This window comes from Mastacembelus armatus, chromosome 7 (assembly GCF_900324485.2).
Source record: "Mastacembelus armatus chromosome 7, fMasArm1.2, whole genome shotgun sequence".
Lineage (NCBI taxonomy): Eukaryota > Metazoa > Chordata > Actinopteri > Synbranchiformes > Mastacembelidae > Mastacembelus > Mastacembelus armatus.
In genome coordinates, this window is record NC_046639.1 from 287,379 (window position 1) to 300,463 (window position 13,085).

At 45.5% G+C, this 13,085-nt stretch overlaps 1 protein-coding gene across 5 annotated transcripts in view; it reads left to right on the forward strand.

Moving 5' to 3' along the window:
• The first annotated feature begins 900 nt into the window (after positions 1-900).
• wnk3 (WNK lysine deficient protein kinase 3) overlaps positions 901-13,085 on the forward strand; it is a 32,942-nt gene continuing 20,757 nt past the window's right edge. For 4 of the 5 annotated variants that reach the window (XM_026333067.2, XM_026333071.2, XM_026333070.2 and 1 more), the window contains exons 1-2: positions 901-1,303; positions 7,495-8,573. In XM_026333067.2, the coding sequence (XP_026188852.1) occupies positions 7,881-8,573 (693 nt within the window). In that variant the 5' untranslated portion in view covers positions 901-1,303; positions 7,495-7,880. The remainder of the gene's footprint in view (positions 1,304-7,494; positions 8,574-13,085) is intronic. The other variant, XM_026333068.2, reaches the window with a different exon arrangement.

The following is a 13,085-nucleotide window of genomic DNA, read 5'->3' on the forward strand; positions in this document are numbered from 1 at the left end:
TTACATAATAAATTACAGTATATAAAAACTTTACATTACCATTAACTTTACTAAGTAAGATGTGACATTTACCTTAATGCATTAGAAATAATTTGACCTGTGACCTGACGCAGACATCACATTTTAGTTTGTCTGCACCATAATATTTATTCCTGAGTAAATGAAACCTGTTGTACACAAATGTGGACACTTAGTGCTTCATGTTCAAAGATAATATCTGCTTATTATATTTATTGGTTCCACCTGAGCCCGAATAGCTAAAGAAATCTAAAATGCAAACCAAAGGCCTCAGGGGGCCAAGACGGTCTAACACTTATTGGAGTCTGCACTGGGTGATTAATAAATTTTCCTAATTATACACAAAATGTGATTTTTATTTTGGAGTAGGCCAATAGGAGTTTGTAATGTTTAGTTTAGGAGTAATTTATGAAGATTTCTGACCAATAGCCTAAAATAAACCTAGAAATCATAACAAAGTGTTACACACACGTTTTATATATATATATATATATATATATATATATATATATATATATATATATATATATACATACATACGTTAAAGCTCCACCGTCACTAAAACACTTTGCCGGAGATTTGAAATTGTAGATTATTTCTGATGCATTAATGTGTCACATCTTACTTGGTAAAGTTTTTATATACTGTAATTTATTATGCAACATTTAATAATATTATCTAAGCTATATAACAAACCAACAAGTAATTGTTTATATAAAAATTGTTTGTTTTGTTGTTTCCTCCCGGATGCCACAGGGCGGGCTCTGTAGTTTGGAAACTAAAAACTACGAGGATCACTTGAATGCGGCATCACGCCGACAGCCGGTGCTGCGCGCGCGTGTCGCCGCTGCCCCCTCGCGGCGGATCGGTGTCGGTGTGTTCTCCGTGAGCACGGGCGGCCGGCGCGCGCTCAGCGGACACGAGAGCCTGGCGAAGGCCGCTGTCGTGCGTCGCGGATGATGGACGCGGATCGCGGACGTTATTCGGGGACACGTGAACGACCGGTCAGAGCCGACGAAGCGCGGACCGGGCGGAGAAATCGGTAAACCGACGGCAAGCTCTCCCACAGACTCGACGGCTCCGGTGGGATTTTCAAGCCGAGACACCGTAAGAACCGTGGACGAGAACAAGAAACGCACCGGGGGATGTTTTCTTCTTGTGAACGGGCGTGAAATAGTGTCGTGGGTTCGAAACCGCATCCGTCTGGCGCAATAACGACTGTAAATAAATGGACCGACAGGCGGGTTCTTGTTTTTAATGTTCCGAGCTGCGATGTCTCACCGGGGTGAGTGATGTTTGTTGTTATTCTCTGTTGCAGCACAAACAATAATCAACATGCTGGTGTTGTTGTTTGGTCCAGGCGGTGCCACCAAACGCACATCGGGCTTTTCTCCTCCTGTTATTCTCAATCGGTTACGCGCGACCCAAACCCTCGGGTCAGGTGCGGACCGTCCGGGCCCTGAGGCTCCAGCGGTTCAGCTGATGATTTGAATGTTCTGATGGGCACCGGGGCCGGTGGTCGCCTCTGCCTGCCCCTGGATCGGGATTGTTCTTGAGTCTTGGTAAAGTCAGCTGAGGTCCCGGGGGGCCAATAGCTGCGCTTCAGCCAGGCGTCACTGTTGTACGTAAACATTCACTTCAGGTCGCAGAATATGTGATTTCAGGAAAGTTAAAAGTCATGTGTCCGTAGCAGAACCTGTGAATTACATCCGCTTGTCTAGACACATTTATATAAGAACTGTTGATCCTATAGTTTCACGTTAGTCACTGACACTTTGCTGCAGATCTGGTCCGCTATCAAGCTGAAACACCATTGGCAGGAATTAAAGAAGCTCAGGTGTTGATGTGAGCTGCACGAGTAGTAAGTCACTTTAGTGACCTGTAATCCTGGTTCATCATTGGCTGATGAAGGAGTCCTCTCACCTGGATTAGAGGAGTCCTTTCACCTGGATTAGAGGAGTCCTTCCTGCGGTGGCTCTGCTCGCTGAGGAGAACCAGAGGGAACAACAAACGGGGGTTAGATAATGTGTTCTCTGTCCCATGCTTGACCTGGATTGAACAAACATCCTTGTTGTGTTTTCAGCCCTGATTGTCCTGAAGGGACGAGAACAGTCGTCGTCTGTTCGACTCAGTGCCCAGGGTTTGATATTTCAGGAGGCCAGATGTGCTGAAGCAGCTCCTGCAGTCAGACCTGTTGGATTAGATGAGTGATGCTGTTCACCAAGACTTTAACTGGCAGGTCCTTCTAGTTTGTCCGAGTCGGTCACGTGAGGGTTTACACCTGCTGCTTAGAATAACGTGTTATGTGTTCCGGTGCGACGGTACGACAGAAGCCAACATGGCCTTCGTCTGTACCTGTGGTCGTGGTCGACGGATGAGCCGCAGGGCTGAGATGGAGAACATCGATCTCCTGAGTAGCTGCTGCGTGAGTCAGGCCCATTTGAACTTTGGCCAGCAGCACTCAGGCCTAGTGTTACCCCTGTTCTCCATCTCCTCTTTAAATCTCTTTGGGACTGATGCTGAACTGGAAAAGTGTTGCATTAATCATGTGTCTAAAGGTCGTTGATACAGGTATTGGTTTGGATTGGATCAATAGGATGTTCCCTACATTCAGCCATGTTCCTGTCCACAGTGTGTGTGTGGATGAGCAAAGAGATTATACGCAAACTGGTCGGCAGACGATGAAGGAGCCTCGTTCAAACCAACATGTTGGACGTCGGAGCTGAAATGACTCTGTGTGTAGGCACCAAGACAAATTCCTTAAATGTGAAGTGCTGCTGTTCCTGCCAACGAACCTGCTCTGGTTCTGACAGAGAGCAGCAGAAACTGGTTAACGTTGGGCACGATTCCTCAGAGAACCACTCACGAGTCATCGATTATTGGCATTGATCACCATGTGGCTCAGTAGGTAGAGCAGGTCGACCGTGAACCACAGGGTCGAAGTGTCTTTGAGCAAAACTCTGTGAGCGAATGGATGAATAGTGAAAAGAGCTTTGAGCAGAAAAGGACCGAACGAGTATTAGAGCATTTACGGTGTTTTATCCATTAATCAATAATTTCTCCTCCCTTGACCTGAACTATGGCCAATACTCTCCCTCACCTCCTCTCTCCTCCTCTCCCCTCACCTTCTCTCACCTCACCTCCTCTCTCCTCTCCCCTCACCTCCTCTCTCCTCTCCCCCCACCTCCTCTCTCCTCTCCCCCCACCTCCTCTCTCCTCTCCCCCCACCTCCTCTCTCCTCTCCCTTCACCTTCTCTCACCTCCTCTCTCCTCTCCCTCACCTCCTCTCCCCTCACCTTCTCTCACCTCACCTCCTCTCTCCTCTCCCCCCACCTCCTCTCTCCTCTCCCTCACCTTCTCTCACCTCCTCTCTCCTCCCTCACTCCTCTCCTCACCTCTCCCCTCACCTCTCCTCCTCTCCCTCACCCCTATCGCACTCATCTCCTTCACCTCATCACCCTCCCTCCCTCCCCCCTCACCTCCTCTCACCTCCTCTCTCCTCCTCTCCCCTCACCTTCTCTCCCCTCCCCTCTCCTCTCCTATCTCCTCCTCTCCCTTCACCTTCTCTCACCTCCCCTCTCCTCTCCCCTCACCTTCTCTCACCTCCTCTTTCCTCCTCTCCCCTCACCTCCTCTCTCCTCCTCTCCCCTCACCTCCTCTCTCCTCCCCTCACCTCCTCTCTCCTCCCCTCCCCTCCTCACCTCCTCTCTCCTCCCCTCCCCTCTCCCCTCCCCTCTCCCCTCCCCTCTCCTCTCCTCCTCCCCTCTCCTCCCCTCATACAACTGTAGCTGCCTTTGTTCTGACAGAAATTTAGCCATAGTCGCTGCTTTCATTCACACAAACATTGGCACATATTATATCAGGCCAAATCCCCCCCACTCCTCTTTTTGTCCCTCGCTCCCTCCTCCTTCATGGCTCAGGGCTTGTTCTCTGTCACACACACATTTTTCCCAGGGTTTCTATAGTCGGGCCTCCTCGCTCCGTCGCTCCTTCCCTCTCTGCACCAGCTACAGTCCTCTCCTGCCCCCTTGACACCTTTTATTCTTCTCATCTATATGTTCCTCACAACTGCAAAACTACACTGTACACACACACACACACACACACACACACACACACACACACACACACACACACACACACACACCCTTCCTTTGTCTCCCTGACTAATTTGTCACCCGTAGTTTGGTTCCAGGGAACAGGTGTGTGTTCCCAGGAACCAAGGGATGAAAAGTCGTGTACGTCTGTTAGTTTTTATGACAGTGTGAGTTAAGCAGAGCTTCTTCCTCCTCATCTTTAAACCTCCAAAACAAACAAAGAAAACAGTGAAAACAAATTACAGCGGGTTTTGATAAAAGGTGTCACAGTGATTTTCCCTGCACGTTTCAGAAATGATTATTCAGCTGCAGGTGTTCTCTCCGTGTCGGGGCCTGGAGGGCAGGCGCAGATGTTCGGTTCTCATGTACTCTACGACCATAGACCATCAGCACAGCGACGTGTGAATTTGATGAACGCTACTCACTCTGGTCATTTTGCTGCCCAAGTGAGTTGTCCCTGTTTTCAGCTGCAGTGTTGGTTTTGTTATTGTCAACTTTGGTTTACCGCATTTGCCCCGTGGACAGTTGCTTGGTCATTTGGCTGGTGTCAGGAAATTCCTTTCGGCATTCGTTCGTTGAAACGGGACATGTGATTTGGTGTGTGCGTGCGTGTGTGTCTGTGTTTTTGTCTCTATATAAAATATAAACAGAGTGTGTGAGGGACAGACGTGACACACAAAATTTGTTCTAACCGTCTGGTGTGTGTCCGATATCTGCATGTGTGTCTTTTTGTTTCTCTCTGGACGGGAAACAGGCCGAGTGTGAGAGACAGTAATGCAGTTGAATGTGTTTGATGTACTGTGATAACTCTGTCCGGTATGTGGCTTTCATGGGAACTCCTTGCCCTGGGGACATGGGCAAATAAGCTCATATTTAAAGGGCAACTTCCCTCTTTTTATCGCCTGTTTTTTTGCCCCCATATCCTTTTCACATCCTTTTAGACTTTATTTTCTTACCCTCACTATCTCACAGTGCAGCATTTTTTCCTGGCATGTAGGTGATTAATACAGTTTTTACAGAATTGTTAGTTAAAAGTTACCCCGTTGTTGCAGAACAGTTATCAATGTGACGATGAACAGAATATGGACTGTACAGTTTCACACGTGGTTATTTTATTTTTAAATGGTTCTTGGTTCACAATATATATATGGACTAATAATATACTTTTAGTGATTAAAATCACAAACAGTACAGGGTGATTTTTCCACATTGACAGCCAATAATCATCAATGATTGCGAAAGTAGTTTTATTGCGTTGCAGTATTAGCTGTGCAGTGTGCTGTTAGAGGCTTCAAGCTTTATGCTAATTGGAGGTTTACAGGCCCATGTCTTGGGAATGTGGGTTAACTGGAATTCTTGCTTCATCTGGAGTTTGTCTAAGGTCGGCCATTGTCTTTTTAGTGTGACTGACAGCTACTAACATCGCATGTCACACTCCTTTGCTTTAAGCCTGGAGACACAACAGACTTGATGTGAGCATTAACTAAAGAGGTAATAGCTGCTGTGAGCCTTTCAACAAGCCCCGAGTGGTCCTGGTCAGGCCAAGACACTTGAAGAACAAGTCTAGATTTGCTGCTTGGACTTTGACTGAGTCCGTGAGGCAGTGAAGAACCCGTTTCAGGGGCCAATACTCATGGTTGATGTGTGTATACCTTCATATCTAAGAGTGGGGTAACTCCACACAGGAGCCCATGGGAGTCCTACATGTTCTGTTGTAAAGTAATATGTGTACAGATAAGTTGTAAACTAAATTGCCAAGTGAGTCAATATCCTGACCTCAACTGCACTTTTTACTTTCAGTTTTCATCAGCATTATACTTCAGGAACAGCCACATTCCTGCAGTACAGATCCTGTTGTTGGTAATGTGCATTAGCACATACTCTTCCTGTAAGTTCAGATGCATAATCATAAATGGTGACTTGGAGCTTTATTGAATTCGTAATTGGCAGCTTAGCCCTGTCTCTTAGATATTAGCTCTGCAGTTACTTCAGCCCGACGAGTGTCTATCGAATAGCTCTGATGCATCAGAGATCACTGGCTTCCAAAAGGCGGAGGAGATATAATAACAAGGGACAAACACAAAGGGATAAAGATGTCATCAAAAAATCCCCACACAGACACAAGAAAGTCAAACAGTGCACGAGTTACAGTATTGCCAGGAAACGAGTTCTGTTTAACCCTGAGTCAAGTGTATTTATGTTGTGTTGGAAAAGCTCATGCCTTAAATGATTGGAGATACAGGCTGTACTCAACCAGCATGGCTGCCATTCCATCTTGACGTGTTATGCTGCACCTTCAGGAAGTCGATTGATTGGCACTAATTTTCCTGCAGCAGGACGGTGTCCCAAACACAAATCACTTGAAAAGAAAATGAAGAGCGGCGTGCTATCAATCAACATGTGGCCTCCCAGTCTCCCAACCTCAGTCCTGTAGTTCTTCTCTGGATTGTAGGGTTTGAAGGATGCAGCCAAGTCACAGCACTATAACATTCAAATTCAAGTTGTTTTGTCTTATTATCCTAAGAAATGAAGTCGTAGCGTAAAGTACATCAATAAACTTGAATGAAACCAAATTTACTGTGTAAAAATTTTTAATTCATATTGGAAATGTGTGGTAGTCACTTCAGTACAGTTTGACATTCCCTCAGCTTATGAATTATTCACACTCAACTGGCCCATACTTCATCATCCATATTTAATGGTTGGGAACGCATACTCTGAACTACAGCTTTCTGTTGACTAATGGAGCCATTGAACAGAGCTGAAGTCACAAGGCGCAGATAAACGTGCACTTGATTGATGAAGGTGTGTAATTCTTGACCAGACTGTCTGGAAGGTCTTTGGGGACTGTTTGGTTTAAATGTCAAAGTTTAGCTCATATGAAAGACGAAGCTTTTGTTAACAGGGTAAGCAGATTCAAAGGTTGCCCTCCTACATCTCCTGCCTTCGTGAATTAATGCTGGACAATTAATTATCTAAGGTCACTTTGGCACCAGCTGTGGAAAAACACCACTTAGGGACACTCATACTGTCTGAAATTTTATCCTGTATCTCATTACTGGAAACATTCACACCAATTATGGGGATCTTCAGTGTTTGCAGAGTTTTGCACCCTAGGGCGCTTAATTGAACGATGCATTAGCAGAATCCTTACAGCCGATCAGCACTTCACATCGTCATGGGACATACAGCACCTCTTTGCAAGAATTAGCAGTGGCCAGTCTTATAAAAAGGAATTGTTGAATGAGTTACGGTTCTTTTAGTTGGATGTTGTTGCATTTAGTATCCAGTCCTGTCTGAACTAGTAAAAGACATGATGGCAGTAATTGTCTCCCCTTACTGTCAAAATATTAATGCAGTGTTTGTTTTTGCTTTGCAGGTTTTACTTGAAGATATTCACACGCAGTGTGTTTTTGTAACAGCTGGGAAATCTGTGGCTTCTTTTGATTAGTGCTGCACCTCAGTGGGTTCTGAAGAAAATGTAGGAAACAGAAAGGACTGAAACTATTCTCCACCTGCTGTGGTTTCACCCTCCTGTGCTGCTTTAAAGCATTAAAGGCAGAAAGGAAGAGAGTCGGGGAAAAGCGGGAGAGGGTCAGCAGTTTGACCAAGGAAGGGCTTCAGTCTGCAGCACTGGAAGAACAGCCTGACAGACATAAAGTGGTGAGTGGGTGACTACAGAAAGAGAGAGACGGGGACTGACAGAAGGGCGAAGGTTTGGAGGAGGAGGAGGAGGTCTAGGAGAAGTGGGAAAAGCCGTTCCCCATGGCTACGGACCCAGGAGAGCCCACGGGCACCGAGGACTCCTCGGAAAAACCTGATGGACAGAGGGAGGGGGACAGAGAGCGGGAGGGTAGGGCTGATGAACAGAGGGAAAGGACGCAGAGCACCCCCTCAGACTTCCCCTCCTCCCAGACTCAGGAGAGAAGAACGACAGGAGGTGAAGGAAGAGGAGCCCGAGGAGGAGGAGGGGAAGCCCGCCAGGAGGCTGAGGAGACCTTAGGAAAACACACTTCTTTTTCCACGCCCTCCTTACCGGTTGACACGGGCCAGAAACGACTGAGGAGGGAGAAGCGCTTCTTCAGGAAGAGCGTGGAGATTTGTGAGGAGGATGATACAGTGGAGGTGTTCCCTGATGCTCCCCACAGTGCCCCCCACCTAGAGCTGTGCTCCACAGACTCAGTCTTTATCAGCAGTGCCCAGCAGAAAGGCCATGACCCGTCTTGTCCCAGCTCCACCCAGGAGCCTAGCAAGGATGCTCCTGCATCCGTAACCACCGAGGGGGGAAAGGAGAGGGACCGTGAGCAAGAGGAGGAGGCAGAGATGAAGGCTGTGGCCACCTCTCCTGGAGGCAGGTTCCTCAAGTTTGACATTGAACTTGGCAGAGGAGCCTTCAAGACTGTGTATAAAGGCCTAGACACAGAGACTTGGGTGGAGGTGGCTTGGTGTGAACTTCAGGTAAGACAAAGCCTTCTCTTCTCTTCACTCCATAATTACATATAACGTCGCATTAGCTGCCACAAAGAACTGCTAAATGAATAAAACACGATAAACATCGCACCTAGTTCAAGATTTTTCAAGTTTGTCAAAACAATATTGAGGCATCTTCATGTATGTTAGAATAGTTCTTAGTTATTGTCTCCATACTGACCCTGAATGTCACTTTGCTGTGAAAAATCAGGGACAAACAGCCAAACTTTCTTTCTCTGCAAAAACTAAATGCAAAGCTGTTCTGAGGCTCAAAGACACCCACCAAATTCATTTGAATCGGTATCTTTTGCAGTTGTGCTTCTTTCTTTCACTACTTCTGTGCCGAGCTGTGGAGGAGGGTTATGTTCTACTTGTAGTGTTTGTTCGTCAAGAAGAAACAAAAAGTAAAAACTTAAATACACCACAACGACTCAGACTATTTTAACTTAAATAAAGATACCTCAATATTGTCTTGACACCAACTTTAAAAATCCTGAACTATTCCTTTAAAGAATCCAGCATGGGTAAACAACCTGAGAGGAAAACAAATATGGTGTGCCTCGGGGAGGTTTGCCCCCAACATTGCACACTTGCAAACACAGCATTAGATCTGTCCCAGGACTTGTTCCTCCTGAAATCTGGAAATCTCAGCACGTTGCCTGTTTACTATTCATGCTGTGAAAATGTAGTTCAGTAGAGACCGGGGTGAAAAGGAGGCGCATCGCTCATAGTGGAGTTTTAGCACAAAGTAAAATTGGTTTCTTTCCTGGGACTGTTATGAATAATAGAGTCATTGGCTGTCAGTGGTAGGGTATCCTATCCTATTAACAGCCATATTTCCTGCATTGTTTTCAATTATATGCAGAGATGTCATAATTTTAGGGATTGTATTGTGTCGTATGTGTAATATTTTAAATCATGTAGGGGGAACCCATAGTTCAGTGTGACCAAGCACCAGCCTCTATCTATCCCAAGTTTTTATTCTAAATATATTGTCAACCTTGACCTGACCAGGGTGGACCCCTGCCTTCCACCCAAAGAGAGCTGGGATAGGCTCCAGCAGATCCCTGTGACCCTGGTTAGGACTAAGGGGGTACAGATGATGGATGGATATTGTCAACCTTATGATTCTAGTTTAAACATGCATCAGACTGCAGCTACTGAACAGTACATGTGACAGCCCACCCTTGTCTATTGTGCAGTGTAATGGGGTATGAAATGGAAATAGTCATGTGAAAGGGAAGCTCTGAATGGGATCCAGTTTGTGAGCATAGAGCAAACAGGAATACTGTGGCAAATGTATGTGTAACAACAGCAAACATTGCTGTAGGAAACCAGGCATTGACTTGGTGGTGGGAGGAATATAATGAAATATGGTAAATGGTCAATACCAGAGCGCTGCCATAGTCTCTTCATGATGTATCCAGCCTCCTTTGTTATGCTGAGAAGTAACATTGTGAGATGGTGTGAATTCAGCATGTGGTGGGAGACAGACTTGTGGAGGAGAGAAGAAACGCATCTGTACAATAGAGAGCAGTGTTATGGTAAGCCATTTGATTTGACTGCTGGCTTTGTGTGAGAAAAGTCAGTCCTGTTTGGTTTGGAGTTAATTCCAAAACAAGAGCCTCGACTAATCCCTGAGCTCAGCCTCTGTCTTTTGCCCTAAAAAGCAGCAGGCGTTCTCCCCATTACCTTTTCTGGTTTTTCTCCAACACCTGGTGAATCTGCTTCTGCTTTTGTTCAGTTCTATTTAATAACATGATCTGTCTTTGTTAAAACAAAGGTAGACTAATATCATTACTGTGTTTTGTCCCCACACAGCAGAGGCACCACACTTTATTTTACTTTGGCCCAGGACTGTGAGTTAAACTGAGCTGGTAAATTTTTTATTTTGGAAAAAAGAAAAGACATTAGACTTAAGCTGATTTGTGCACCCATATTGAATCTGTGGTATTCAGTCTTGTCTCCAAAAACACAGTGGGTCAAATTAAATCCCAGGGAGGAAAACTAGTTTTTCCTGTTTACTTGTTTTTGAGGCATGAACACATTAAAGGCTACATCAATCAAAAAATACAATTAGAAACCTTCTGTAACATTTATTTTCTAAATAAATATTTCATTTATTGAATTACATTTTATAAATAAATGGGTGGACGACCTCTGAGAGAGCATTCTCACACACTGAGCAGCAGCACAGAGAAAAGAAAAGGGCAGTGTGAGAAAGAAAAGAGACACAGGAGGTGAGAGAGGAAAGACAGGAGACGACGAGCAGGATTTGCATGGCATCCCTCACACACACACGCGCGCGCGCGCACACACACACACACACACACACACACACACACACACACAGACAGTACACGGTGGCCAGGTCACTGCTATAGAGGGATCCAGCGCAACATTCAGCACTGTTCAAACACTGTAGTCTTTCGGGTCACATGATTTGACCTGTTTACTCCCTGTTGCCAAAGCTGCTACAGTGTCGGTGCAAAGTGGCATTTTAGGGGATAATAGCGATCAGAGTGATAACAGGATATGAACAGCTTGATGTGCTAATATTGATGAACTTGATTCCAGCCCTAATTTCTCCTGCTGGTGGTGGATGAAATGATAACGGCAGTGATGCCAATATTTCATAGCACAATACTTAGTTAGGGATTATAACGAGCATTAATATTTTTGTTAGTTGTGGTAAAACACTGTTATAGTTAATTTTAATAAATTGACTGTGTTCTCAGATATGTGCACATTTCCTATCAGCTCATCAAACAGCGAACACCTTGTGTCTCTGTGTCGTAATGCCATAAGACGATGGACAGTCAGATCCCCTTTTGAAGGCACTGGAAGGGACGGGGTCATGATCAGCCTACACCATACATGACTAACCCAGCACTGTTTTAGCTCGCTCCACCATTCTGTGAGTCTGCAGCCTGGAAGCACCCGAGCTCGTCTCCTCCTGTGTCCACACAGAGAGGGAAGCCAGGGGATTAGCTGTCCAAATGCAGCTTGAAAGAGAGGGTAATTAAAGTTCACAGTGTTGACACCAGCTCTCTTTTTTCCATTCCCTCTACCGGGGAACAGATATAAGGTTATTGCTATATATCTCCCTTGCTATTGCCTTAGTCATGTAACACTGGTTGGTAAGTGTCTTGTACATGCATTACATTTCCGTGTGCAAGCTGTTGCTCTGTGTCTGTGTTAATATATGCCATTATATCTGCCTATCACCCTCCCTATTGCTTCCTCTCTCACTATCCCTCCCTCTATTCATTTTTCCCCCATCACTTTTTGTCTATGTAAGTGAGCATGCAGAGTGATCCAGGGAGTTAATTACAGTGGGTGCCTGTCAGGCGGGAACAAAAATCCTGCACAGACAGCATAACTCGGGCGGCAGGAACCAGACTGGTTCAGCCCAGTCATCCTAGACTGGTCCAGCTCAGCTCGGCCTCACTCACAGGACTACAAACACTAGAGCAGTGTCCAGGTGTAAGTACCTGCAGGGCCATGGGTGCCATGATGATTTGCACCTTAATTACATGTTATAAAACCTTTGGATTTATGGCTGCAAGTACATGTCAGGCCACACGCTGCTATTCAAACATCATGCCATGTTGTGCACTTGAAAACTTGGACTTTGACTTGGCAGAGGGTTAAACTAACCTCAGATCTCAGTGTGCAGCCCCTGAGAAACAAGATCTAAGGTCTGAACCCCTTGCTCACTTATATGCAGTTGAGATGAGAGATCACCTCTGGTCCCTGCAGTCTGTCACGTTAGAAATATGAGGCTGGTTTTCTATGTTTTGACTCTGGTGCAAGTGATTTGGGAAACAGTATTTGGTAATAGGCTTTGAAAGAGTAGCAAAGAGCAGCAGTTAAGGGCTTAGCTGAGGCAGAGACAGACTATTGATGGGCGACCAAAACGAACAGAGGTCCGACTAGACTACAGCTGAACTGACTGGACACATGTTCGACTATGACAGCTGGAAAGCTCCCCTCAGGCTGTATGCAGCCGGCAGTGGAGATTCAGTTGCTATTGAATGTGTGAGACATTGAGCATGTAACATTAGCATTAACTGGTCAATGAATCTGGAGCATTTATGGTCAGACTGTTATGACGTGATTATTATTCAAGCCAGTCCAATCAGAAAAGGCGGGCTTGAAGCTCCTTAGGATCTTTTTCAAGTAGCACCGATGTCATGTGACATTGTTTCTATTATTTTGTCCACCCCATTTATTTCAGTAATAACAGAAGCGCCTTCCTGTACGACACAGTTCAGTTTGGCAGCAGCACAAACTAGAGCTTATCTACAAATTATCACAGAGTAAACACCTGTCAACATAAACGAGCACTGACCTTCACACAGGGAGGAGTTACTAGGCCACATCACTTTAATTATTTGTACCTAATAAACTGACCAAGTCAGCTTTATGTGGACAATGCTGTTTGTAACACGTGTTACGACAGCAAGGAGAGTTGTACTGAGGTATGGCTTCAGTTTC